At 40.2% G+C, this 26514-nt stretch overlaps 1 protein-coding gene across 1 annotated transcript in view; it reads left to right on the top strand.

Annotated features, from left to right (window-relative positions):
* The window catches only part of cacna1ba (calcium channel, voltage-dependent, N type, alpha 1B subunit, a), a 191635-nt gene that overhangs the window by 116001 nt on the left and 49120 nt on the right, over positions 1-26514 (top strand). Inside the window, exons 27-36 of the mRNA XM_068703672.1 lie at positions 14455-14551; positions 15721-15881; positions 16009-16146; positions 16697-16898; positions 18496-18660; positions 19037-19147; positions 19227-19310; positions 24205-24321; positions 25636-25701; positions 25852-25943. Of these exons, the coding sequence (XP_068559773.1) occupies positions 14455-14551; positions 15721-15881; positions 16009-16146; positions 16697-16898; positions 18496-18660; positions 19037-19147; positions 19227-19310; positions 24205-24321; positions 25636-25701; positions 25852-25943 (1233 nt within the window). The remainder of the gene's footprint in view (positions 1-14454; positions 14552-15720; positions 15882-16008; positions 16147-16696; positions 16899-18495; positions 18661-19036; positions 19148-19226; positions 19311-24204; positions 24322-25635; positions 25702-25851; positions 25944-26514) is intronic.

Raw genomic sequence — 26514 nt, 5'->3', positions numbered from 1 at the left:
TTGAGAAACCGTGGTGGATAGACCTACCCTCTTGGGGGGCCCGGGAGCATGCTCTGTGCTAGATCTATGAAGAACGTTGTGCTCTAGTAAATCATTTAATCATTACATTACATTACATTACATTACAGTCATTTAGCAGACGCTTTTATCCAAAGCGACTTACAATAAGTGCATTCAACATTGGTAATCAAAAGAACTACTAGTCACCAGAAGTCATTAGTACATTTCCTTTTCCAAACAAGCATCTAAGAGCATGAAGCAGAGCATAACTCAGAGCCAAAGTACAGTGCAGAAACAAGAAAAACAGTTAGTGCTATAAGTAATACGAATACAATAAGTGCAACAAGCTAGTATGAAAACAATAAGTGCTAAGTAGAAGGCTCAGGGTAGCACTTCCTGAAGAGGTGGGTTTTCAGCCTGCGCCGATAGATGGGCAGCGACTCCGCTGTCCTGACGTCAGTGGGAAGTTCATTCCACCACCGTGGGGCCAGGACAGAAAACAGCCGTGACCGGGTCGATCGGCCGCCAGGACCTCTGAGCGACGGGGCAACCAATCGCCCCGAGGCAGCAGAGCGAAGTGGTCGGGCGGGGGTGTAGACCTTGACCATGGCCTGGAGATACGAAGGAGCTGTTCCTTTCACTGCCCTGTAGGCTAGCACCAGAGTCTTAAACTGGATGCGAGCTCTTACAGGTAGCCAGTGTAGAGAACGGAGAAAGGAAGTTATGTGGGAGAACTTGGGGCGATTGAACACCAGGCGAGCTGTGGCTTTCTGGACAAGCTCCAGAGGTCTGATGGCCGACGCCGGGGCTCCGGCGAGTAGAGAGTTGCAGTAGTCCAGGCGGGAGATGACAAGAGATGACAAGTTTATGATTGTTAATCATAAACAATATGAATGGCGTTGACACGGCAAAAAAGTCTCACCCACAATGCATGGTTAACGAGACGGGATGCGTGTTTAAAGACTGGTTGGGGGGTCGCCGACATGACTGTAGAGGCAGTTGTTTAAACAGTCTCATAAGAATTCACAAACAAATGTCAATGCACAAATAAATGCAGAGTGATTTGTGTCTGTAAATCTGTATCTGTGCCTCTAATTTACGCAAACACCTGGAAGGACAAAAGGTTGCGTTATCCCCTTTATCCCGACGCCAGTGGTGAATGCTGCCTTTCTTATGGAACTCATGCACTCATCCCAGGTTGGAAGTGTGGGTCCACTAGGATGAAAGTGTTGGAAGGCCCTGCCTGTGTTCTTAGAGCTAGAATCATAGTACATGGTCATCAACACGGTATTTTTATGCGACACTTCAGTTGTTGCATTATATTTGGAATTCAGCAAATTAACTATTTTTAACCATTATATCTAACATTTTTAACACTTGTATACATATTATTATTTGATTTTTTTTTTCTTGGACTCTGTTGTTTCAGATGTGTATAAATGTGATGAAATCCTTTGTTACTGTTATAAGTTATGTTACGGATGAAGGCTGTCATATACATTGTGTAAGCTAATAACTCGACAGTGCAGTTTTACTTTTACTGCCACAGCTTTCTCCTCTTAGTTTGCACAAATGAGCGGGAAAATGGCAGCAGACACAAATCTTGTAACAGAAGCAGACGAGAGTCGGAACGAGAACGCTGATGAAATCCTGAAAGAGCAATAAGTGTGTTTGTTTATTGACATGATCCTCTCTCTGTTTTTGTGCTTTGTTCGAATTGAAGGAGCTTCATGGGGTAATGCCTCCTCTACCTCCCTCATCTTGCCTGTCTGTGTCATTATATATGTGTATGTATGTGAGAGAAAACATACGTACTAACACCTACGTTGCCTTGACAAGTCATTTCTTCCCATATTCTTACTTCTTGAAATGTATCCAGGCTTTCTTTAAAGGCATGTCATAGGATGAGGACTACAGCTTTGCAATTGGACATTTAAAGCATTCATGTGACATCTTTGCACATGCAGAGAAATTACAGACAAAGAAAAATGCAAGCAAAAAAATCATGCCTTCTGTGCTCAAGATATAATTTATTGGGATGAACAAAGTGAGACAGAAATATACTTGCTTCTTACATTCAACTCAACCATGGAATGTTTTCCCAAAACACAACACACACACCGCATTCACTGGATTTCTTCACCACATCATTTATTATGATTATTAATGCAAAATAATAATTGTAACAGAAAATTCAGTTCAAAAGTACAAGATGCATCACCTTCAGCTGTTAAGGTGTATGTTTCCTTTAACAGCCTGTAAGACATTCAGAATATGAAGTAAGATTGCTTGTTTGTCACGGTGTGCACTGTTGTGTCTGGAACACACTCCCATCCCGTCGAGATCTTCCTGTACTTGATCATGTGCTTGGCTAAAGGTCTCCTCTGCTATAGAGGGGCACGTCACCTGTGTATTCATCACCTTTAACTTCCCCTAGCCTCTGATGGGAGGTGTTTACAGCAGCACTTTGCCCCGCCACAGCTCTGCTTGGACTGTAATGATACCATCAATTTCACATTGTCTATCATGACTTCACCAGAAGCTCCCTAAAGCAACAAGTCATCTGCTGCCGGAGGCCATGAGTAGGTCTCCGGGGTATCCGTCTTCTCTGTGTTCAAAGCATGCACATTAGTTAAACTGTTAGCTAGAGCTGTGTAACGACTGCCAGATGACCTACTGTCACATAATTTCCATTCACATGCAGTTTGCTTTACATTGCCCTACTTAATCTACTCAACCTTTATCTGTCAGACTCAGCATCATACTGTTGATGGGGATAAATACTGAATTCATGGTTTGGTTAAACACATCAGCAGAGAAACTCATATAATATGGAGACACAATGTCCAATATCAAATAGATAGATATTATGAAGTAATGCTAACTAGCTTACTATGTAGTCACCTATCATATCATTAACTTACTACATTAGTTTGTGGATTTACAGGTTACATTTAAAACAGGGCCATCCACTGTGTAGTATATTCCCAATGTGTGGAGGCTGGACCTGGTCCTGGGTCTGAAAGTTTACACTTCAGCAACCCCAGCCAATATTAGCCGAGATAGTACTACTTTGCCAAATAAGTGCCCTGTCACTTTTAATGTTAAAAGTGAAAACGTGCTATTTAAATATTCCAAACACAGTATATGACTTACAGATGAATAGACACAACAAAAAAAAAATACATCAATTGCCTGGAACATGTAGCTTTATAGCATATAGACCCTTTTACAATATGTTGATTTTAAAATGAATTAGTGTGAAACATTAAAAAGTTTAAACATTAAACTTTTAAACATTAATCAGCATTTCAACCGACTCATAGAGCAAATTTAGCATGATTAGCTAGCTAGGTACAGGCTGAGGAAATTAAAAAATGTAATTTCAGCTGGAATCAATTAATATTCTTACTAAGAATTGAGTGTTAATTCTACAGCCGTCATCACTGTAAACTACATTTTTGCCACACAATAACTTACAGCCATAGCAGTAACAGTAATTAAGGAAGGTTGGGGCTTAGCAAACACTGTATTTCCTTCTTTATTCAGCCTTTATTTAACCAGGCAAGTCATTAAGAACTCTTGTTATTTACAATGTCTGCCTGGCGAAGGCAAAGCCTCCTAAGAGGAGGGGGGAGGGGACACCCACAGCTCCAACGACCATTTAATATCATAACTACACTTTTCATGACAAAGTCTTTGTTCGTCAGCATGACAGAAAGGGCAGAGTTATGATGATTGGCTGTTGACTCATTCAGAAAGCAACAGCCAGTCACAGAACTTGTTCTGCCCTCTGTCTTTATTGGCAGACAGTGACTTTGTGATGAAAAGTTGTGTTTTAAAATAATGGCATTTATATAACTTGACCTGCAGTAATCTCTGTGACTGTGAAAAGAAGCAGGATGAAATACAGTGTCACAATGTCATGAGTTGAGTTTTGAAAATGCATGTTTTCAATTTCATGATTATCTTAAATATGTTTCTGTATTTACCTGTGAATATTTATTTCATAAGGTCTGATTAATTTATTTTATATTGAACACTTTGGATCTCCATAGCTTTGATTATATCTTGTTCTACATATGTGACACTTCAGCAGATTAAATCAAAAGCAAACAAAGGATTTGCAAAGGCTGTCATGACAGATAGAAAGTCCGTTTGATGTACAGCGGTCACTCACTCACGCATGTCTCCGGAGCTCGTTCTGCCTGCATTTGCCTGTGGCAAGGACAACCAATCGCAGCTTCCCATCAAAGCCAAATCTGTCATCTCACCAAGTGTTAAGCTCAGTCTGAAGCTTTAAGGTGCATTTCACATTTGATGCTGCAAACTGCAATACTGCTTCTTAATTTTGGTTTTAGGTTTTCAAAGTTTGGATGAAATTTGTATTTGTTTTATTATGATTATAGTACTATTATTTATAAAATCTCCCAAGAGACCTATTTTGTTGGCATTTGCTCTTTTAATTTGATGCTTTGGTTGAGACTGATAAGTTGTACCTGTGTGTAAAGAACAGAACAAGAACTGACTCCCGTCAGTGATAGGCTACTTCCAATAATAACAGGCACATTCACATCTGCTGAATTGAATTGAATCCATTGTGGAACCTATTCTTTACTGGGATTTACCCATCCAGTTGTCTTCTACCAACCAAAGTACATCAAATCTTACATCTCTTAGACAGTAGAATATATGTTTTTTTTCATTTGATGCAAACATATGCTTTATTGTGTTTGTGTGTGAAACATCCATAAATGTGCTGTATCTTGTTTTATCACTGTTTTCCCCCAAGTAGATCGCAGCAAGGTGTGACCAGGTGGGGAACCTCCCTATGCCACCCTATTCCCATACCTCACCCTAACTCCTTTCCCCAAATCCAACCCTCTCTAACTACCATTCTCCTCCATGCTTAGATCAGCCTCATGTAGAAAACAAGTAAACCCATGATCCAGTGACTCACATGCCTTTGTAACACAACAGCAACCTTTGTCTGACAGCTTTCAACTGAAACCTGCCACCTCCTACCAAAACCACTACTGGTTCTAGCAGTGTCATTCCATAATGCTATATGAACCTTGTGGCTGGAAATGAAACTTAGTACTTTCTGTTTTCGAGGTCATAACTTCAAAGAGTTCTTTAACTACTGAGGTCATTATTTTGATAATAGTTTAATATATTTCAGTAATAACCAATAGTAACCTATAGTTGGTTTTAAAAAGATATATAATGTGATAGTACATATTCTTTATTTTGCATTTTGGAATGAAACCTGAAATTTTGAGCTCGGTCTCTTAAAAAAGTATTTTTCCTCTTGTTTTAGTCAATCTATTTTCCCTCACAACTACAATCTCAGGCCAGTTTACACTAAATATCTCTGCCTTGTACCGGAGTACCATTAAGTACAGTAGCAGTACCGCCTTCCAGCCCTCACTGTACACACATCCAGGGTTTCTCAGCATGAGGGACAGGAAGCTAATATCAAATTATTGGGGGGAAATGGATTACTCAAAGCAACTTATGAAAACACATTTTTCTGCACAAATTGATTTTTGTATGTATAATTAATAACATGATAAGCCTTCACTACTCGCTGTGCTGCGACCACAATCAGTAACTATGTGTAGTTGACGCCTAAATTAAGTGCATACGTTTAAGATAGTTCTCCATAACGAGAGTTTGGAACATGAACATCAGTTTGGTATTTCTGACACCCCTGATAATGTAAACAAATTATAAAATAAATGTCATAGATGTTGATTGTATGTGTTTGAAGTAGAAATAAACCATCAGTGTTTGTAGAATGCAACCTGAAAATGTTACAAGGATAGGATTGTTTTTCTCTCATACCTCCACGATGAATGGAGAATCCCAGAACGGATTAGATCCTTGATGAATTGAAGGAAACGGAGGCCAAGTCTTACTATTTGTAACACTTCCTCCACTACCTCACAGCTCATACCCTACGAGAGAAAGAGACAACAAGAAGTGTAATGGAGGTAAAAATAGAGCAGAGTTGGAAGAAGGATTTGTTTTCCAGGCCCAGCTCTCTGTTGTCGTTGTAGGACGATGAGCCAGATGTTCTCATTATCATTTGAACCTTCACATCCCTCTGAAAGACTATTGTCGCATTTTAGCCCCCACAACAAGTCTAATCTCATATTCTCTCTTACGTCCTCAGTATATATATATTTATATGGTGTTGAGGGGTATTTTTTGAAAGCTATCAGAATATCATTATATGGCTGTTCTCTTAGCCCACATTGTAACTGTGTGAGTGTCTGGTCTAAAACCCACTGGTTCTATATCACTATGAATGCATGCTAGGCTAATGTTCATCAGAGCATGGATGCTGTTGCATGTGGTTGTGATTGGAGTAAAGGGATTTCTTAAGGGCACATGGAAAGACAAAAGCTCCATCTTTATATCAGATGCCATGCTGTTTGTCACCCCAAAACCAATTTCAGTGGTTCTCAAAGGGGAGTCCAGGGTTCTTTAGGGGCTTTTAGAGAGCCACAGTCCTCTTTAGCTCCGTATCACACTGCATTCTAAGCCCACCCACTCTTAAGTGGTCTAATCAAATGTGAATGGTTTGATTTATATCCCTCTTGTAACTCTAAACCACAGAAAAATCTCTGTTTCACTGAGGAATACTTAGTACAGAAGATAAAGACGCTCTGACCTGGGACTTTAAAGTTCAGGCCAAGCACAATTAACTACAGTATAGCCATGATACGCTTTGCTCGTTCTGGATATGAGGTTTGCCATCCGTCAGCACCCTCTGACATAAGCTTCACCGAGTCCCTTTGTAAAAAGAAAAGGGAACCACCACTTCTAGTCTGCCACCTCAAGACAGCCCAACAATGTCCATAGCCCTCAGCATCTCAGGGCAAATCTCATCCACACAGGGCACCTTGCTGCTAAAGAGCTTCTTAACTACCTCAGAGCCCCCTGTCAGAGATATGAGGAGGGTTTCTCCAGAGTCTTCCAACTCTGCATCCTCCACTTAGATGCAGAGTGCAGGTTGGTTTCAAGAGCCCCTCAATGTGCTCCTTCAATTGCGTTGTAAGATGTGCTGCACTGTTGTGCTGAAGAGGGAGGTGTGAAGCTCACCATTAGAGATAGGGCGAAGAGCTCAGAGTAGAGCCGTCGAAAGGAGCAGGCTCGTCTCATCCAGCATTCTTATTCTTAAGATGAGTCCAAACAGCAGTCTTTGAGTTAGGAGACCGCTGTCAGGAGTCCACGCTGATTTGTCATGTAACTTGCATACTTCAGTAATGGCACTTCTGTAGTTATTTTAACCCTAAATCACAATATTGTCCTCAACCTAACTAAGTAGTTTTGTTGTCCAAACCTAACTGAGTTGTTTCCTGTGAAGACGGAAGTTTATTTTGAAAAGACTGTATGCATGTAAGGAATGGAACAGCCTATTTTAGTGCTGCTGAGCATAAACAGCCTGATATTCACCGGTGAAAGCCTTAAAGCAGGAACAGTTCACTGATAGGTGCTGTGCAGCAGTTTTCAGTGTTCATCTTGTTGGCTTCGTATTCATCCAATTTTATGACATGGTGAAATGCTTACAAAATGGTACAGTAGCCAGGATACACTGACCACAGAATGTGGAGCTAACTGGGATAGGTACACACAATGTGAGTCTCTGTATGGAATCTTTAGTTCAATCAATGCACGGGATCATTTTGTATTTTTTATAACCGCTTTTATTTGCTTTTGGTTTTAAAGTAACAGGCTTTTGCACTTTTAATGCAAGAAAGCAAGATATTACCTGTGACATTTGCACATTCTGTTTTAATTCATCTTCAGAAATGTGTTTTTATCATGATTTTCTGTACTATTGGAGGCTATAGGCCCACATTATTGACTTTCTGAGACATTTGGAAGAACTCTCAATATGGCAGACGATTTTAAGCTTATTCCTCTGGGGTTAGGACTCACTTCTGCCATTTTCAACATGTCTCTTTTGAGGCATTCTGCACTCTATCCCACCTCTTTTCCATCTTCTCTGTAGCTGAACTTAGAAGAGAACACCACTCTGTTTATGAATTCATGGTATTCCTATACTCTGTAGAAGTGTTTTTTAATTTCATTCTGGATTGGCATATATGTAGAACTTAATACAACGCAATTGATTTTGTTACATCAGGATATCCACTCAGTATCACTTTACTGCTCTCTCAAGGGAGTCCTGGGACAGCACATTAAAAACAAACCGTATAACAACTGTATAATATCAAACAGTGTTAACGGTCAGTCAGTGTAGTGTACTGGCGGTCAGATTCAGATAGTAGCAGCACAGGTGGGTAACTGACAAACCGACAATCCGACCACGTCCACTTTACACAGGGATTGGTAAAATGTGTGGGTTGATAAAGTAGGCGGGGTCACGTCTTTTTGTGAGGACATCGTGAGGTGTTACAGATGCTGTGTCTGTGTCCACCAGCATGACTCACTGCACAGGATAAATCTGTAAATTCATGACCAAAGCAACAATTAGTTAAAGTTGATAAAAAGTTGATTCAAAGTTTAACTGGGCTAATCTGCTTCCTCAGGACTTTGGAGTGTGGTTTTATCAGACTCACTAAAAGTAAGAAGCTAATAGAAACAATAAGTATCACAAGAATACTTATATGTCAGGCCGGTTAACTATTAAATAAAAACAGACTTCGATACAAATAAGCTGTTCCTATTGTTAGCACTTTGGAAAGACACTGTGTTAGCATGGCCTAGTGAACATTAGACACAATCAGTCTAGCTAGTATTAAAATATTAGACTTATACAGCAGGAGAAGAAACTGTTCTTCCTTACTGCACAGTGGTAAGTTCACCATTTTGTAGCAAACTGTCTCCTTGTCATTTGTCATGGGAGCAGAAACACTAACTGTACAGATGAAACAGTGTGACTCTACTTTATTCAAACATCAAGACATCTTAATGATTAAGATAACAAATGCACAGTCTTAATTGTGACCATATTTGCATGGAAAACAATGGAGTTAAAATGGATTTTCCTTTACAAAAGGACAAAGGAAACATTTATGTGAATTAATTGATTGATTGGATGAGATTTCACACTGACTTGTTTAAGCATACCAGGATTACATGATACACACAGCTGTATGAGATTGTTAGGAGATGAATGTCCCTGTGAAGTGTGTACTGCTCAGGAATAACATGACAACAAATGCCACATACCTCAAGTAGTGTCATTGACATGTTTTCTTCCACCCCTGTACAGCCATACACATACATATAGGAAAGTACATGTATACCTACTTTACAGCTTACATACTTCTAAAAATGCATGTTGCTCTTGATGTTTTGTTTCTGATGAATCTGCTGTTCTGTTCTGCATTTGTTTTTACAAGAGACTTTAATAGTGGGTAAAGTCAAGGACTGTTCTCTGGCTTGCTGTGTGAATATTCCTCTGAACATACTCATTTTTGTTTGCCTGAATTCAATTTAAGTGATAGATGGATAACAATGAAAAAATATTAAGAAAAAGTAATGATGTTTTGGCTGGGCACTGTAATAAATGTGGCTATTGCTATACTAAAATATAAAAGGAATAGTTTTTGGAAACAGGTATATTCCCCCTGAGTGAGACGAGAAGCTCAGTCTTATATCTCTGTGTTAACCATGAAGTTGCAGTCCAGCCATAGCTTAGCTTAGCATGAAGACTGGAAGCATGTTGACTGCAGCAATACCAGGCTTCAACCAACCAAAAAACAGCCCACATCACTCCACTCATTACTTTCCACTGGCCCCCTGTAAATCACTAATGCTCGTTTGAGTGTGGCCACTAGCCAGGCACACACCCTTCTGAACTCCCTCATTCAGGTGGATGAGTCTTCTCATTCACTACAATCTGCAAATCAATAATGACTAGCCTTACTGTCACTGTGATGTATGAGTTCAATCGAGTTAAAGTTTGACATTGAGTATAGAATTCAGATGATAATACCTTGATCTTCCGGCGTTCTTCGGAATCCATGGCCCCATAGAGCAAGCACACTAGTGTTTCTGTAAACCCCGCCTCCCAGCCCTCGGTTCAATTGCTGTCTCATTTATTTCTCATTCCTTCAGGAAGTCCTCGCTGTAGAGATTTTCATTTTAAAATGGTAAATTAAATAATTAATGCTGTATTCAATCATATCAATGATGACCCAATGGTGCTTTACCATCCAGGAGACTAGCAGTGCTCAATAAATATTTTCCCCGGGGCCGCCATTTTCTTTTCCACTGTGCATGTAACTCTTGCGCCAAACAGCTTTTCACTACTGTCTTAGTCAAGTTTCATGTTTGTGAAAAAAGTTTCACATAATATCTGACTCAATTCAATTAATTATATTATATTTTATATTATTATGGTAAAGGTAAGGTCTATGGGGAATTAGCTATGCATCGCACATAAAGAGCGAGAGCGTGTTTCGTGAGGTCTATGTAATGTGCTTCACTGAGACATGGCTGTTTGACAACATGCCGGACTCTATCATGAGTTGGGCCGGCTTCCCGTTGGTGCAGGCAGACAGGAGTTGCAAGAGCAGTAAGAAGAAAGGAGGGGGAGTCGCTATTTACCTGAACAACAGCTGGTGCAACCCTGGACACATTACAGTGAAAGAAAGTGTGACTGTTAGCAGTAAGTCTTCGTTCATATTATGATTGCTGTTTACATTCCTCCCATGGCTAGTCCATTGCGAGCTACTGACATCAACTCTGTGACCGAGAGACTACAGACTCTGCACCCAAGTGTCCTTAATGCAATCTCTGGGGATTTTAACCACGTCCTCTTGGCAACAACGCTGCCGAATTTTAAAGTTTGTGGACTGCAAGAAAAAAACCATTGGGCCTCATGTTAGGGAAGCATACAGCTCCATAGCTCTGCCTCCCCCTGGACAATTCAGATCACAACTCTGTCTACTTGTAGCCTCTCTATAAACCTGCATTCCAGCGGCAACCAGTGACTACCAGAACTGTCCGGAGGTGGTCACTGGGATGTTCTCTGTAATGCACATGTTTCCCCAACAATAAACCCTGCAGATAAAAAGATGCAGATTGAACTGAGGGAAAAAATTGCAGAGGGCAAGGAGTGTTGCAGAAGGAAGTTTGAGAGGAAATTCCAGCTAAAGAACATCAGGGAGGTGTGGATTGGCATGAGAACCATCACTTGCCATGGAAAAAAGACAGATTGGGGGATGGAAGGAGACCTGGATGAGGCCAATGAGTTAAATCTGTTCTTTAACAGGTCTGACACTGACAACATTACATTACAGTCATTTAGCAGACGCTTTTATCCAAAGCGACTTACAATAAGTGTATTCAACATACGTATTCAAGAGAACTACTAGTCACCAGAAGTCATAAGTGCATCTCCTTGTTTACACAAGCATCTAAGAGCATGAAGCAGAGCAAAAGTACAGTGCAGAAACAAACAAACACAATAAGTGCAACAAACTAGTATGAATACAATACGTGCTGAGTGGAAGGATCAGGGTAGCACTTCTTGAAGAATAATAACCACATCTTGTGCCATATTACGTCTTTCAACATCATGCAATATTACATTTCAATTTCACTTGCAATATTGCTTTCAATATGCTTTGTGCAATATTACTTTTTATTACTTTTCAATATCATTAACAAATCACTCTCAATATTATGCTCAATATTACTTTTATTTTACTTTCTATTAGGCACTGGTGCTAGTATTACTAGCACCATTATTTTTTTACTTTATTTTTTACTGTATTTATTTACCTTACTTGTATTGATATTCTATTCTTGCACTGCTGTCAGTATTACTTCTTTTAGACTTAATAGTTATTGTTCTATTGTTAATATATGTTTATTTTTTATTCTATTTTGATTTCCTTTGGGATTCATGAAATTCTTTCTTATCTTATATTTGATTTGTATAATGTTTTGTAAATGACATTTTCAGATTCGAGAGGTAATTTGTTTAATTGTGAGATTCATTTTTAAGATGTATGTAACCATAATTACCCCTGTATAACATCAAACAGCCGTTTAACACTACAACCAAACACTACTACTTAAATGACACCTATTGGTCCTGGGGACTAACTAAATTGTAATACCCATGGCATCAATGTACAACTAATATAACAGCACTGTACATCTAATTTAAAACCACTGTACAACTTACATAACAACCCTGTACAAGTCAAATAAAATCACTGCACAGCTCATTTGACATCACTGTCCAACTAATATAACATCAGTGTAAAACTGAAATAACATCACTGTAGAACTACTGTAACATCTGTTGGGAACGAAAAGGAGCGTGTTTGAGTTATCAGAATTTAAGAAAACTAAATTATTGACATCAATAGAATTATTAATGTCAGTAAAATGATTAACAATTATTAATAATAACGGGGCACCACCCTGAGAACAGGGACCAATAACCAAACTATACACTAAGTCTCATAATTAGTGTTCACTCATAATGTCAATAGTCAAAGAACTATTACACATTCCGAGTGAAGGTGAAGGTTTAAGTACGAGCACAGACCACTTATCAGCTATCATCACAATACACATGCACAAAGTAATCACAGACAGCTGATCTTTAAAGTATAACAGTTTATTAAGTTGAAATGATAATGATCTAATCAACTAATATCTTAAACTAACAACAAAAACGATACATTCATGAGCACGTTATCTAGAATCAACAAACAATCTGTGGTAGGAGAGTGTGTGTGTGTGTGTGTGTGTGTGTGTGTGTGTGTGTGTGTGTGTGTGTGTGTGTGTGTGTGTGTGTGTGTGTGTGTGTGTGTGTGTGTGTGTGTGTGTGTGTGTGTGTGTGAACAAGGAAAACTGTTAACTTACCACGCAGAACCCGGGGGTTCTGGTCTTTTCAATGATAGTCACAGTTCTAACAATGCAGTAACTTAAGCAAAACACAAACAAGATAATAAATACAATGACCTAAATCTAAGCCCAGACACCCTAAATAAGCCTTACGATAAGATGACTTCTAGTGGTGATTCTTTTAGTGGCCGACGGTCCTTTGAGTTCCTCGGTTGAACCCAGTTTTATTGCTTTTGCATCTAAACATTCCTTGGAGCTTGCTCTTATCAACAACTGTAATCAGGCTGCAGATTTCTCTGCAAAATAGGCAGGCCAGATCCCTTTGTTTCAAAGCACATGGTCAGAAGCACATGGTCAGATCCCAACACATCACTGTGCAACAAAAATAAAATCACTGTACAACTAATATGAACATCACTTTAAAATGAATATGACATCGCTGTACAGCTAATATAAAATCACTGTATAACTAATATAGGGGCGACTGTGGCTGTTCGATCCCCGGCTCCTCTAGCCATGTCCATGTGTCCTTGGGCAAGACACTTAACCCCAAGATGCTCCCATAGCTGTGCCTGCGGTGTGTATGTATGAATGTTAGTTAGTCCTACCTTACATGGTAGCCCCTGCCATCAGTGTATGAATGGGTGTGAATGGGTGAATGATGACATGTAGTGTTAAAGAGCTTTGAGTGGTCAGAAGTACAGTCCATTGACCATTTACCATATAACCTCTCTAAACAACTGATGTAATATCAATGTGTATAGACACATATGCATGGAAATGGGAAAATATTTATTTCAATGTTAAATATGAAATAAAAATAAAAAGGCCAGGATTAAAACAGAATTTAATCTAAAAAGGCCATACGACATGTCCACAAACAATATAAATGAAAACAAATGATCGCAACTATCAAGTTCCAGTAACATGTATTTTGATAAAATGCTAAGACCATATTCAACATAAATTTTACTAATGGAAAATGTGCATTCCATAATCCACTGACAGCATAGTTTATTTATTTTCAACCAAAATATTTGATCTACAATATCCGCTTGTAGAGAGAGTACTGCATTAATAAACTGTTTTATTGTTATGTTTGGGCATTAACTGTACTTGGTTAAGGTTAGATGAAGATAACGGTCTTGGTTTGATACAGTAAAAGTCTGCAGTGATTTGAAGAACAAGACACAACTTTACAACATTTTGTATTTATATTTAACCAAAACTGTTAGTACAAATGTATAAAAACATTACATGATTCGGCATTTTCGGCAGCTGTAGAGGTGTTGATGGGCTTCTTAACTTCAAACAGAGCCAGGCTACCGTTGTTTTGCTGCTTCTAGTCTTTATGCTAAGCTAGGCTAGGCTGCTAACCACGTCCTGACTCCAGCTCTGTACTTAAAATGGACTTCTCATGGATGTGTTGTTATTGCTATCGAGACAGCCTTTTCTTAGTGTGCCTCACTAACACAAGTGTGTCAAAATGACAAACATCATGTTAAAGTAAGGTCTGGGAACCAATTCATCCTATGTGTGCTGTTTATTATTATTATTGGTGAACTAAATATTTCTGTGTGCTCTAACTGTGTTTGCTTTCCACAGGGGGACCAAAGGCAAAGACATCAGCACAATCAAGTCACTGAGGGTTCTCAGAGTGCTGAGGCCTCTCAAAACCATCAAACGTCTGCCAAAACTCAAGGTTTTTTGCTTTATTTGTATTCATTAAGCCAGGGATGCAGGCTTAGATTAAGGCAGGAATTATTGTTGTAACAGCTAGTTTTCTGCCCTATGATATGCAGTAGTACTGCTTGAGTATGATAGTAATAAAAAGTAAAACTGTCAATTAATAATTTTTGACTGTGGCACTAAGCCCCAAGCTCACTAATTATTACAGAAGATGCCTCAAAAACAACTCTATAAATATACTGTCATTTTGTAAAAGGCTCATTCATTTCCTAAAACAGCTGAACAGTTAGTTTTTAGCAAATAGGAGGACATTGTGCCATTTAGGAGACTTTTTTTGCGGCAGATTAAAGCAGAAATATAAAAACAAGGACATTAAATACAACGAAGTAGAACAGAGAAACCAAGCATAAACATTTAACATTGAACTACTATGTACAATATAAATATATATCGAAGAATATATGTGAGCATAAAGAGCATAAGGAACAACAACAATGACAATGGACAATGGATTTGGGATATTAGTGCGGAAAGGTGGTAATAGTGCAAATAGAGCAAATGAAGATGCAATAAGTCTGATTAATTGTTCATCAGAGTGACGAAGCTGTTACTGGATACTTACAGTATCTCTCAATGATACTCAGTGTCCTGATGATGTTTCATTCTCTTAAAGCAATTGAGTCACATTGGAGCAATTTAGTGTTTACATTGTTTTGCTTTTAATAATGTATCGCTCTAAGTTTTTGTGACTACATGGAGCTTACTTTTTCCCCCTGACAGACCTGATCTCATGGTGAACATAGTGTATCAGTAGTTTACAGTGTTAGGGACCATTTGACTCTTTACTTCCTTCCTCTCAGCTCCATGTTATTTGAGTTTACAGTCCATCTTGTGTTTGAATTGTTGTAAAGTGATTTTACACAGGCATATTAAGTGTCATCTGTTATTAATTACATGCTGATGCTAATGCATCTTTACTGAGCTGGACCCACCAGCAGGCCAAGCCAGGCTGGGCCTGTAGGTTAATCCAGCTCAAATTATTATAAAATCACATTCAGATTCCGACCATGAGTACAATTTCAGCATCCTGTCAAACAATAGATGATATTGTTGAACTGTATTCAAAATGATTTTCCACTTCAAACCTAAATCCAATGTGTGTGTGTTTCTCTGTGTCCTCAGGCGGTGTTCGACTGTGTGGTCAATTCTTTGAAGAATGTGCTGAACATCCTCATTGTTTACATCCTCTTCATGTTCATCTTTGCTGTTATCGCAGTTCAGCTCTTCAAGGGAAAATTCTTCTACTGCACAGACGAGTCCAAGGGCCTAGAAAAGGACTGCAAGTTGGTCTAAAGTCCCACACTTCCTTAGGACTTATTTCAGAAACCTTTAAGACATTGGTGTGGTCAAATCCAAACCCTGTACCTGTCTAACACAACTCAGCTTTGTTCATGCCTTCATGTCTTCCAGAGGGCAGTTCCTCGACTACGACCAAGACGAGGTGGCCGCCATGCCCAGAGAATGGAAGAAGTATGATTTCCATTATGACAATGTGCTGTGGGCCTTCCTGACCCTCTTCACGGTCTCCACTGGGGAGGGCTGGCCAACGTAAGTGCAGCTGACTTGATTCCCTCTTCAAGTTACAGTATATACATGTGTGAGGCTTTCATAGTTGAAACTATGCCTATCCATGGTGGATTTGACACCTGGAGCAGGTGTTCCCAACATTTGTTTGGTATTCATAAATGTAAGTCAAGTATTGGTGAAGGGGTTTGTGTGCCCCGGTGACCCTGGGAGCTGTGTTGTCGGGGGCAATAGCTCCTGGTAGGGTCTCCCAAGGCCTCGGGGGAGGAGCCACACCAAGACAGTTTAACTGACCCTTTATGAATCGGCCAAAAATGAGTTGTTGACTCAAAAAGCATTTGAATCTCACCTTCTCTTTTAGCTGAGGCCAGAGACTAGATCTAGCTGTTTATAAAGCCACCTGTTCCACTGGTCCGGTGGTGCTTTTAGGCGGATATACTTTTGCTGTGTGCATCTTTTTCATGAGTTTGGGTTTATCTGTGGCACTGGCACCTTGGAGAATAACATTACAGGCTGGATATGTTACTGTGTCTCACCTCCTGGCTGTTGTGTTCTGCTCTCCTCTCCTCTGCAGTGTCTTGAAGCACTCTGTGGATGCTACCTTTGAAGACACGGGTCCCAGTCCAGGCTACCGGATAGAAATGTCCATCTTCTATGTGGTCTACTTTGTGGTCTTCCCTTTCTTTTTTGTTAACATCTTCGTTGCTCTCATCATCATCACCTTCCAGGAGCAGGGAGACAAGGCCCTGTCTGAGTGCAGCTTGGAAAAGAATGAGGTAAAGCAGAGACATGACAAACAACTCTGAGCTTCATGTTGACAGTCAGTATTGCTTACACGATGCTGTTATTTCCATCTCCATTAACCCTTTTACCTAATTTCTCCATTTTGTTCCTAAATGTTTCAACAGATTAGCATGAAACATTTAGGGAAGGGTTGTCCTGTCATAGGAGAACTTTTAATGGTCGGAGATGAAAGAGACTAAGGAGCTCATATCCTTTGAGATATAACCAAACACATGTTGTGCTGATTGATAATGTGGCAGTGTGATAATTTGTTCAAATGTTTAAATATGGCTACAGTTTGAGTGAATGATTCTCCACCTGCGTGCACCTCGTTTCATACCAGCCAGCTTTTGTTAGTCCAGCAAACACATCACATAGCAAAAAAACAAATAAAAACATTTGTAAAATAGGATTGCCTGCTATACAATATCTTGAATGAGACTAGTTTCTTGATGCTTTGGTCAAAGGACCTTTGTCAGAACAGTCAAACAGGTCTCACAGGTACTGTGAATATACGGGTTGGTGGACAACCCTCATAAATTAGAGGAGAACCATAACAAGTTGTTAACAAAGCTTTTTTTTTATTATTGTTGCTAGTTGCAACCACCTTGAATGTGTGCTCACATTAGTTTAACACAAATCATGAAGGTTACAGTGACATGATCAGCATTTTCAGAGAGTTGGTAAGAACTGAAGTGCATAAGGAGCGTTTGCTCAAACTCATTTATTTTGGGATGCAGTGACAGTTGTGTCATGAACAATAAATGAATAAAGCTCCCCTACATGACATTTCTGAAAATACATACAAAAAGTGATTCAAATAATCAATGAAGTTACACTGCTCTGCCTCTTGCATAAATGTGCTCGTCTCTCACATAATTTCTGCTGCGGTGGGATCGCTGCAGGTGTTTGATGAACGCTACAAATGTCTCCATTCTCTCCAAAATAATCTAATTTCAACCAGCAGCATATGTATGCCCAATGAAAGCGATTTGTGGCCCGACAGATCCGGACAGGCTTCTGGCTCAGGCTGACCATCACCAACCGACACATTGGCCTCAAGCGCAGTTCTTTATGGGCGTGTTTGTGCTGTAATATCATCAGTGCAATATCTTTAGTGAGTCCCACCTAGCAGTTTCAAATGATGAACAATTCATGGTGATATCAGCAGTCAATCTTTTTGAATTTGCCCCAAGATTTGTCAATAAACACACACATAAAGGCAGTTTTGACTGACATATGCAGATTTTTATTTTGTGTTGGAAGCCAAAAGTGCAGCATATGCTGAACAACAGAGATAAGAAATTAACAACCATCAAAACCCTGGGAACACATGACATTTTGTTTTGAGGTTTTTAAGGTTTCAATAATCTTTCAGTCTGTTCTTGGCCGATCAACTTTCACAGCTGCATGTTCATTTAATACTTATCAACGATCCATAATACCCATAATAGCACCTGGGACCAAAATGTTGGGTTATCCAAAGCCAGTGCACATTTTGAATGATCACTAGCAAAAGACTGAGGTTTGAGAGCAGTGCCTGTCAAATAATGAAGACAGTGAAGCAGAGATGTGGTTTCTCTCTTACAGAGGGCTTGTATTGACTTTGCCATAAACGCCAGACCTCTGACACGCTACATGCCTCAGAACACGCAGTCCTTCCAGTACAGGATGTGGAAGTTTGTGGTCTCTCCTCCATTTGAGTACTCCATCATGATCATGATCGCTCTCAATACTATAGTACTCATGATGAAGGTAAGAACTTTTAAATAGGATATTAATTATACAATGCAGAGTTTTGTTGACTGCCATTTGAAGTCAGTCCTGGATTCATTAGCTCAGGAAAGAAATTGTTTAACATGTTGAGCTATATGTTCAGATTGATATGGTACTGTTGTGTCTGTACAGTAAATATAAAGCTCCCACCAGCAGCATGTTAGCTTAGAAAAAAGATTGTTGTAAGTCAACAAGTTGCTTGCTGTAGCTTTGTTTTAGAGAGTGGTATTGATCTTATCAAATAACTCTCAGCAAGAAAGCAAGTAAGCATTATTTCCCATACCCTATATATATACAGTATACAGTATATCTTCCCAAATACACCCAAACTTGTTTATTTGCCCCTGCCCTTCAGTTCCATGGAGCTCCAGACTTCTATGAAGCGATGCTGAAGAACCTCAACATAGTCTTCACCACTCTCTTCTCTCTGGAGTGTATTCTCAAGATCATTGCTTTTGGTCCATTGGTGAGTAACATTTATGAAAGAACTTTAAATATTCTGACTAATAAAGAACAGCTCATGATTTTCAACTGTTGTTTCTCAGAACTACTTAAAGGATGCCTGGAACGTGTTTGACTTTGTCACAGTGTTGGGCAGCATCACCGACATCCTGGTGACTGAAATCAATGTAAGAGCATCTGTCCCCACACTATCCATACCACACATCTGCCATGGTAATGAGCTGTGCTAACATCAGCAAAGACAATCACATGGCAGCAGTCCAGACAGCGAAGAGCGTCTCTTGCCGTCCTCCATTAAGCTTTGTTTCTACTCGCGCGTGGCATCGTAGCCTCCATGGATTGCGAATGCTACGAGCACGCACAGAGGCGTTTTTGTTCAACATAGAGTTTGTTACATTATTCTCCAAAATGCCAGAAGGATGCCATATCTCATATTCATGGACTACTTAATGGCCTTTATACAAGCCCTGTGAAGAAAGAAGTATTAAATGAATTAAATGCATTAAATTAAACAATGGTTGAATATCCTGTAAATAATTTGATCTGACTGGAAAAATATTTACCCAAATGTAGATTTTTAAAAAACCTTCTGTTACTAAAGCATTTTAAAGGACTTGGCCTTCTTTGTAAACCCCTCAGACATGTTAATAGTGCTTTATCAGTAAACTATTTGAAACCATCACGTCTGAAAAGCTCTGAGCGCACACAGCGAGCAGAATTGCAAAATTCAGAGGTGCACGAACGAAACTACGCTTTTGGGATTGTTATTTTCATGCTAATCTGTGATTGGCCAAAACACAATAAGAAAGCTTGTTGTAGCAACCCTGAAGGACCAGTGCAGGACTGCTGCAGTTAGCTGACAGTGAACCACTGATACATTACACACACACGATTCATTGTCACCCAGAGCCTGTAATCATTGTGTTAAGAAATTGTGTGCGTCACTGTTTTATGCTTCATTTTTTTATTGAACATAAGAAAATAAAAATAAGTACCAACTAGTGAAGTAAAACATATAATTTAAAAGCTTTTTAAATGCTTTCCTGATTAAGAGATTTACAGAATAAACACAAATAAAAAATCAGAAACCCATGTATGCATGCATGACGCCTCGCAGTGTGGTTTTCATCCTGTCAGCGGCCGCCACTGATGTGTGTATTTGTTGAACTGTATCAGTTAATGTCGTGCAATATGACTGTTCCTGTTCTCCTGCCTCTCCATCCTTTCTCCTCATCTTCCTCTGCTATCTATCTCTCTCTCCCTCTACATTTCCATCTTGTTGATTGTCATCACCGGTGTTGCCATGCCCTGGTCCCAAACATCACTAGACTACGGTGAGTGGCTTTCTGTTGCCATTTTCTGCTCTCAACGTGTTAATATATAAGATGTTATGGTCTTTTTAATGTGCTTTAAAACTGTACTCCATCAAGTTAGTATTTCCCTGTCATAAAGTTGGGAAACTTATGAGAGACAAACTCAAAAACGGATGGTTGAAGTGTCCAGATCTCTTGACTTTTCAAACACACACCTACAGTACAGTAAATGTGATGGAAGTAGTACCTCTGTCTGAAATCCCCAAATCACTTTTATATAAAAGTCTCAATCTGTAACATTTCTGTAACGTGTTCAATGCAGTCTGTACTTAATACTGTATCTATCATTTGTACAAAGAAAATAACAGACAAAATGAGCTGTATGAGCCAATTGTAATGTGTTGAGGATATTCATCAATCATTTGTCAGATATGTCTATAAAAACACATTACCCCCTTGGGTAATGTGTGTAATGGGGGGAAATAATGATACCAATACAACTACAATAACCGGACCAGGACTCCCTCCCTATCTGTCATCCATGCCAGCTGCATGAATGAAGATCAAGATGGCGCAGTGGATGGCAGCCTCGGTACTGCGCTCTTTGGTACTTTTTCTGTTTCCAGCTCTCCTTCTCTGACCACATTCAGCAGGGAGGAACGTTTAAACATCTGACAATCCACTGGCCAAACTTGTTCGCTGTTTTTGATTGAACTGGAAAGTTTTACAGAGCTTTTAGTTGGAGGAGCAGCGGCTCTGCTGACGAGGGAAGCGAGTAGGAGCGCTCGTTAAACTGCGTCAGTTTGAACTGCACTTCCATCAATCCATCTTGTGAACATCCGCTCTCTGGCCAACGAGATGGATGAACTGCTGCTCCTCAACAGAGCAAACACGGACTTTAGCAGATCCGCCGCCCTGTGCTTCACTGAAACCTGGCTTGGTGCGCACATCCCGGACAGCGCACTACATCTGCCGGGCTTCCACCTCCTCCGAACAACAATAAACCCTGATTTACTGAAAAACTCAGGCAGCTTCGTCGGGCTAAGGAGGAGGCCTACAGAGGTGGGGACAGGATCCTGTACAACCAAGCCAGAAATACTCTGACAAAGGAGATCAGGGTAGCAAAGATGAGCTACAATGAAAAGCTGGAACTTAATATTTATGCAATTAATGACAACAGATAGATGTTTTGGTTGGGCTAAGTCTGAAAATGAAGGCTCGCCCCTACTCGGGCAGCTGTGGCTCAGAGCAGGTCGTCTTTCTATCAGAAGATCGTCAGATTGATCCACGTGTGGATGTGTCCTTGGGCAAGACACTTACCTCAAAGTGATTCAGACAGTGTCTGAATTACCCGGTGGCAATCGGGCACATTGTTTTACAATTTCCTTATGCTTTTACATCATTAAACCATCATCCATTAGCCAGTCAGGCTCACACACCACGCTGTGAGCTCACTGGAGCTCTCTGAGGCCCCACACAACCGCCAGTGGATCTATGGCCGAGGAGCTGAGCACAGTGGGGCTTTCTGGAGCCTGTTTAGGGGCTGTGGGAGAGAGCCAGGCAGCTAAGATTCAAGCATGCACCCGCAGAGTGAGTTGGAGAACCAGAGGGACGGCAGGAGATGTGAAGCCTCCAACATGCTCTGTGGGCCCTGGCTCTCCTCTTACCCAGTCACTTCCTCACTTCCATTACAATAATAATTATCATTATTATCAATAATATATTTTTTTGTAAAACTGCCAGTATTTGAAACTACACAGTTGATTTCTTGTCTAAAAAAGTGATCAGAAGTGAATTGAATGATAATGTAGCCAATCAGAGGCAGTGTAGGGGCAGATCTTCCTGTAAGGCATCCTGGGTAGGGGCTCATGCGCAGAACGGACCGGACAACCGGGACGGATCGGGTAATGATATTCCCTATTGTGGGTCAAGCTTTCTAAAGTCGTGTAAAGTTCCTATGGGAACTCATGTACATGCTGCGGCCCGCAGCTCCCATGAATGTATTACTTTTTTGTCTTAATTTGTTGCTTCTTCGTTTTCATTGCTGGAGTGCTTATGGCATATGACAGAAGAATATACTCATTAATATTGGAGAAGGAAGTGTGGGAATTGGAATAATTCATGAGGAGCGGACCTTGAGGCGATGACCACTCACGGCTTCTTCCAACCACCCAGCCAGACCTGCTGGACCAGATGCCACTGAAGGCGGACCAAGATGGAAGCTAAGCTAACCCAGACGGGACCTAAAGCTATTCCAGCACCCAATATGCTTCTGGCTAATGTACGGTCACAAGGAATTAGACTAACCCAGCAATGGGAGGTCGGTGACTGTTGAACCCACATCTTTACAGAGACCTGGCTCCATCATGGCATCCCGGATCAAGCTGCACTTGACGGCTGTTCACAGGACAGAGAGCAGGACTTCAGTGGGACGAGAGGAGGTGGATTCTGTTAACGCCAATGATGCTTGGTGACACAGCTCCTTCACAGCCAAAGACAACTGTTTTCTGATGTTGAAATGTTTAATCAATGGAGTGCTCCTTTGAGGCCAACAGCATGAGCTGGGTTGGTGTCATGTGGGTCAGCATGTTTTAATGAGCTTAGTACATAACATGAGAATGTACTTCTTCTTGGGTGTGTACAATGAGCCAGACCAGGGACTGGCTCTCATATTTAGTGGTGGGCTAACAGTCTGCAGGCTTTCTTTCTAATTAGGCCATTCTTTTTAGGATGATGCCTTTAACCAGAGTGGATGAACCACTTGGATCACGTTGTGTGTGTGTGTGTGTGTGTGTGTGTGTGTGTGTGTGTGTGTGTGTGTGTGTGTGTGTGTGTGTGTGTGTGTGTGTGTGTGTGTGTGTGTGTGTGTGTGTGTGTGTGCGCGCGTGTAACTATGTGTCTGTTAGATGCATTGCAAGCAGCAAATGTGCCTTATGTGTGCTGTAGTTTCAAAGCATGATGATCAGTGACTGTTTGTTTCAGATTAAAAGATAGTATAATAAAATCCCCATTTTGAGTTTCCACAAACAGTATTTCTTTGCTGAGCTTCAGCGGAGGGGTAGTGAGGCCAAGCAGACATTTAATACTAAAAGACTTTATGCAGAATGTGGACTGGGGATTCTTATCCCCCATCACATAAATGGCTTTATGAAAGCGACTCCTTTGCAGGCAGTGTGCATGAGCAGAAAAAACTCTGTCAATGTACACATGGGCATGTCAGTATAGTTTTAGGATAGACTCAAAACAAATTGCAAACCTAAATATCAGAGATTTACGCATGAATCTCTGATGCACAATTCAGCTGCAGATACAATTAATTTCAGTGTAACACAAGATTTGATTTATCTGTTGGAAACTTGTATCCCTGCTAAGCATATGGTTGAACATCCCTGATGAATGCCTTCTTTACATCTCAACCTTGGACCCAGATTACTGGAGAATCGTAGTTGTGATGTATATAACTAAATTCACAAATGCAGAAACAAACTGTGGATTAATGCAATACATGATTAACACACATAAGTAACCACATGACTGAAACATCAACACAATAAGATGTTTTATTTGGTTAACTTTGTTATTAATGTGCCAAAATTCATCTGAGGTGTGTGATTGGATCGTTAATGTCTCTTAAACGTCTTGACAGCTGGGCCTTGTATGTTTTTACTCAATCACACTTTTGAAAGGAATCCAGCCCTGATCAGGCTGTGTTCATCAGTGACTTTGATGCCCCGTCTGTGTCTAACAGGATAGGCTGCTGAACCTGAGCTTCCTGAGGCTTTTCAGAGCCGCTCGGCTCATCAAGCTGCTGAGACAGGGCTACACCATCCGCATCCTGCTGTGGACCTTCGTCCAGTCCTTCAAGGTCCTCACGTACATTATCACATAAACACTGACATGTGCACTTTCACAAACACACACCCATATTCAGTAACTTGTGTGGCGGTGGCTGGACCAATCAGTACAGAGTTTGGACTGGTAACTGGAGACTTGCCAGCACTGCAGAGGTGAAAGTCAGAGATGTTCTTGCTTTTAACTACACGTTTACACGATGGCTGCCTCGCAAATCCTGTGTCCATTTGGTGGAGCATTGGTTGTGCACATCCTCAAGGTGGAGATACACTGGATCCGTTGGGAAGTCCTATTTATTTTCTATGGAGAGCAGGAGATCCAGCCGGGCGTAGCAAGATGGATACATTTGCTGACCATTTGTCATATCTAAATTTGCACAATCATGACTCAACCTCAACTTTATGCAATTGAGGTCTGTCCATCGCAACCATGGATATATAAATTCTATTCAATTCAATTTATTTTTGTGTAGCCCAAAATCACAAATCACAAATTTGCCTCAGAGGGCTTTACAATCTGTACACATGTGACATCCTCTGTCCTAGGACCCTCACATCTGAACAGGAAGAACTCTCCTAAAAACCCTTTAAAGGGAGAAAAGAGGAAGAGACCTTAGAAAGTAACAGAGGAGGATCCTCTATCAGGATGAAGTGTGATAGATGTCATGTGTACAGAATGAACAACACAACTGAGTTACAACACATTCAATACATATGACTTATAATGAGAGTCGTAAGCATAATAATGATGAGAAAATTACAACTACTAATAACAACAGCAGAAGTGGATACAGTAGAATAACAATGATAACAAAAGCAGTAATGGTACCGGCAATGGCAAGCAATGCGACTACTAATGTTGGGAACGAAAAGTAGCGTGTTTGAGTTATCAGCATATAAGAAAACTAAATTATTGACATCAATAGAATTATTAAAGTTTGTGACAATCAAGCTAAAATATGCAAATGATTAGTAAGCAGTGTCGAAGGCGGTGTGATCTCAGATTTAACAACTGAGCAATCTCCTCGAGTCTCGCCATGTTTATTGTTGAAAATCCAGAATCTCTGTGTGGTTCTCTGGTGTGCCCTCTAGTGGAATCCTTCAGTAACACGTGGAGTATATAGGCAAGTGTGTGAAGGATCGTCTACGTCAAAGCGTGGTTAAAAAGCAAGTACATCTCCAACTGTTTGGAATGCCTAACCAAGGGCAGTCCCATCACACTAACATCTCTCCACAACAACATGCGTGTGTATGGGTCCTGTGACTTCAGTCAAGGAGTGATTTATGATGATTATTGTTATTAATTAAATGTGTTTCCTTTCCTTTAGGCCCTGCCTTATGTTTGCCTTCTGATTGCTATGCTGTTCTTCATTTATGCCATCATTGGGATGCAGGTGAGTGATGCCGCTCTGCTGTGCTCACAGAGGTCATGATATTCATATCGTAGTTCACCGTTAATATGTTTTGGCCTGAACGTGAAAAACTTAATTTGCACATTGCTAAGACGGTACGAATCCATTTTCCTCATTGTTTCTCTGCTGTAGGTGTTTGGCAACATTGAGATGAATGAGGACACAGCTATCAATCACCACAACAACTTCCGTACTTTCCTCCAAGCGCTCATGCTGCTGTTCAGGTATAAGAAACTTTATTAAGATGGGCAGATAGCCCATTAAGGAATGAGCAACTGCATCAAAACCATAGTGCTATTTAAAGATGACGTTGGACCAAAACTTTTAAAAAAGAACAAGAAACACTCCAACTCAACTGTTCAACTCTGATGCAGCAGCAGAGGAAGATTGCAGATTGCATCTTCCCACAAAAATGTACGAGAATTATCAACAAAATATGCTAATATCACAGGTATATTACTGGGTATGAAGAGTGTTACCTTACTATTTATTTATTTATTTTATTGCAAGACAAGAGACAATACATAAACATAACAACAAGAGGACGACAAGAACAGTCAGATACAAGCCAGCAAACATCGTATAGTCAGTGTATGGGAGAACGGTGTGTGTGTGTGTGTGTGTGTGTGTGTGTGTGTGTGTGTGTGTGTGTGTGTGTGTGTGTGTACCTGAGCCTTTTGAAATGAAAGAAAAGACCATAAGAAAGAAAGTACATAAATGAAAGGGCAATTTACAAAAATTACAAGATAATGTCCGTAAAAAAACAAACAAAGTCAGGGTCAGTATTGCCCCGTC

Source organism: Cebidichthys violaceus, unplaced genomic scaffold (assembly GCF_023349555.1).
Source record: "Cebidichthys violaceus isolate CVI_PGR_0920_01 unplaced genomic scaffold, fCebVio1.0.p SCAF_9, whole genome shotgun sequence".
Lineage (NCBI taxonomy): Eukaryota > Metazoa > Chordata > Actinopteri > Perciformes > Stichaeidae > Cebidichthys > Cebidichthys violaceus.
The sequence above is the reverse complement of the archived record's forward strand: the minus strand, read 5'-3'. Positions and strand labels throughout refer to the sequence as shown.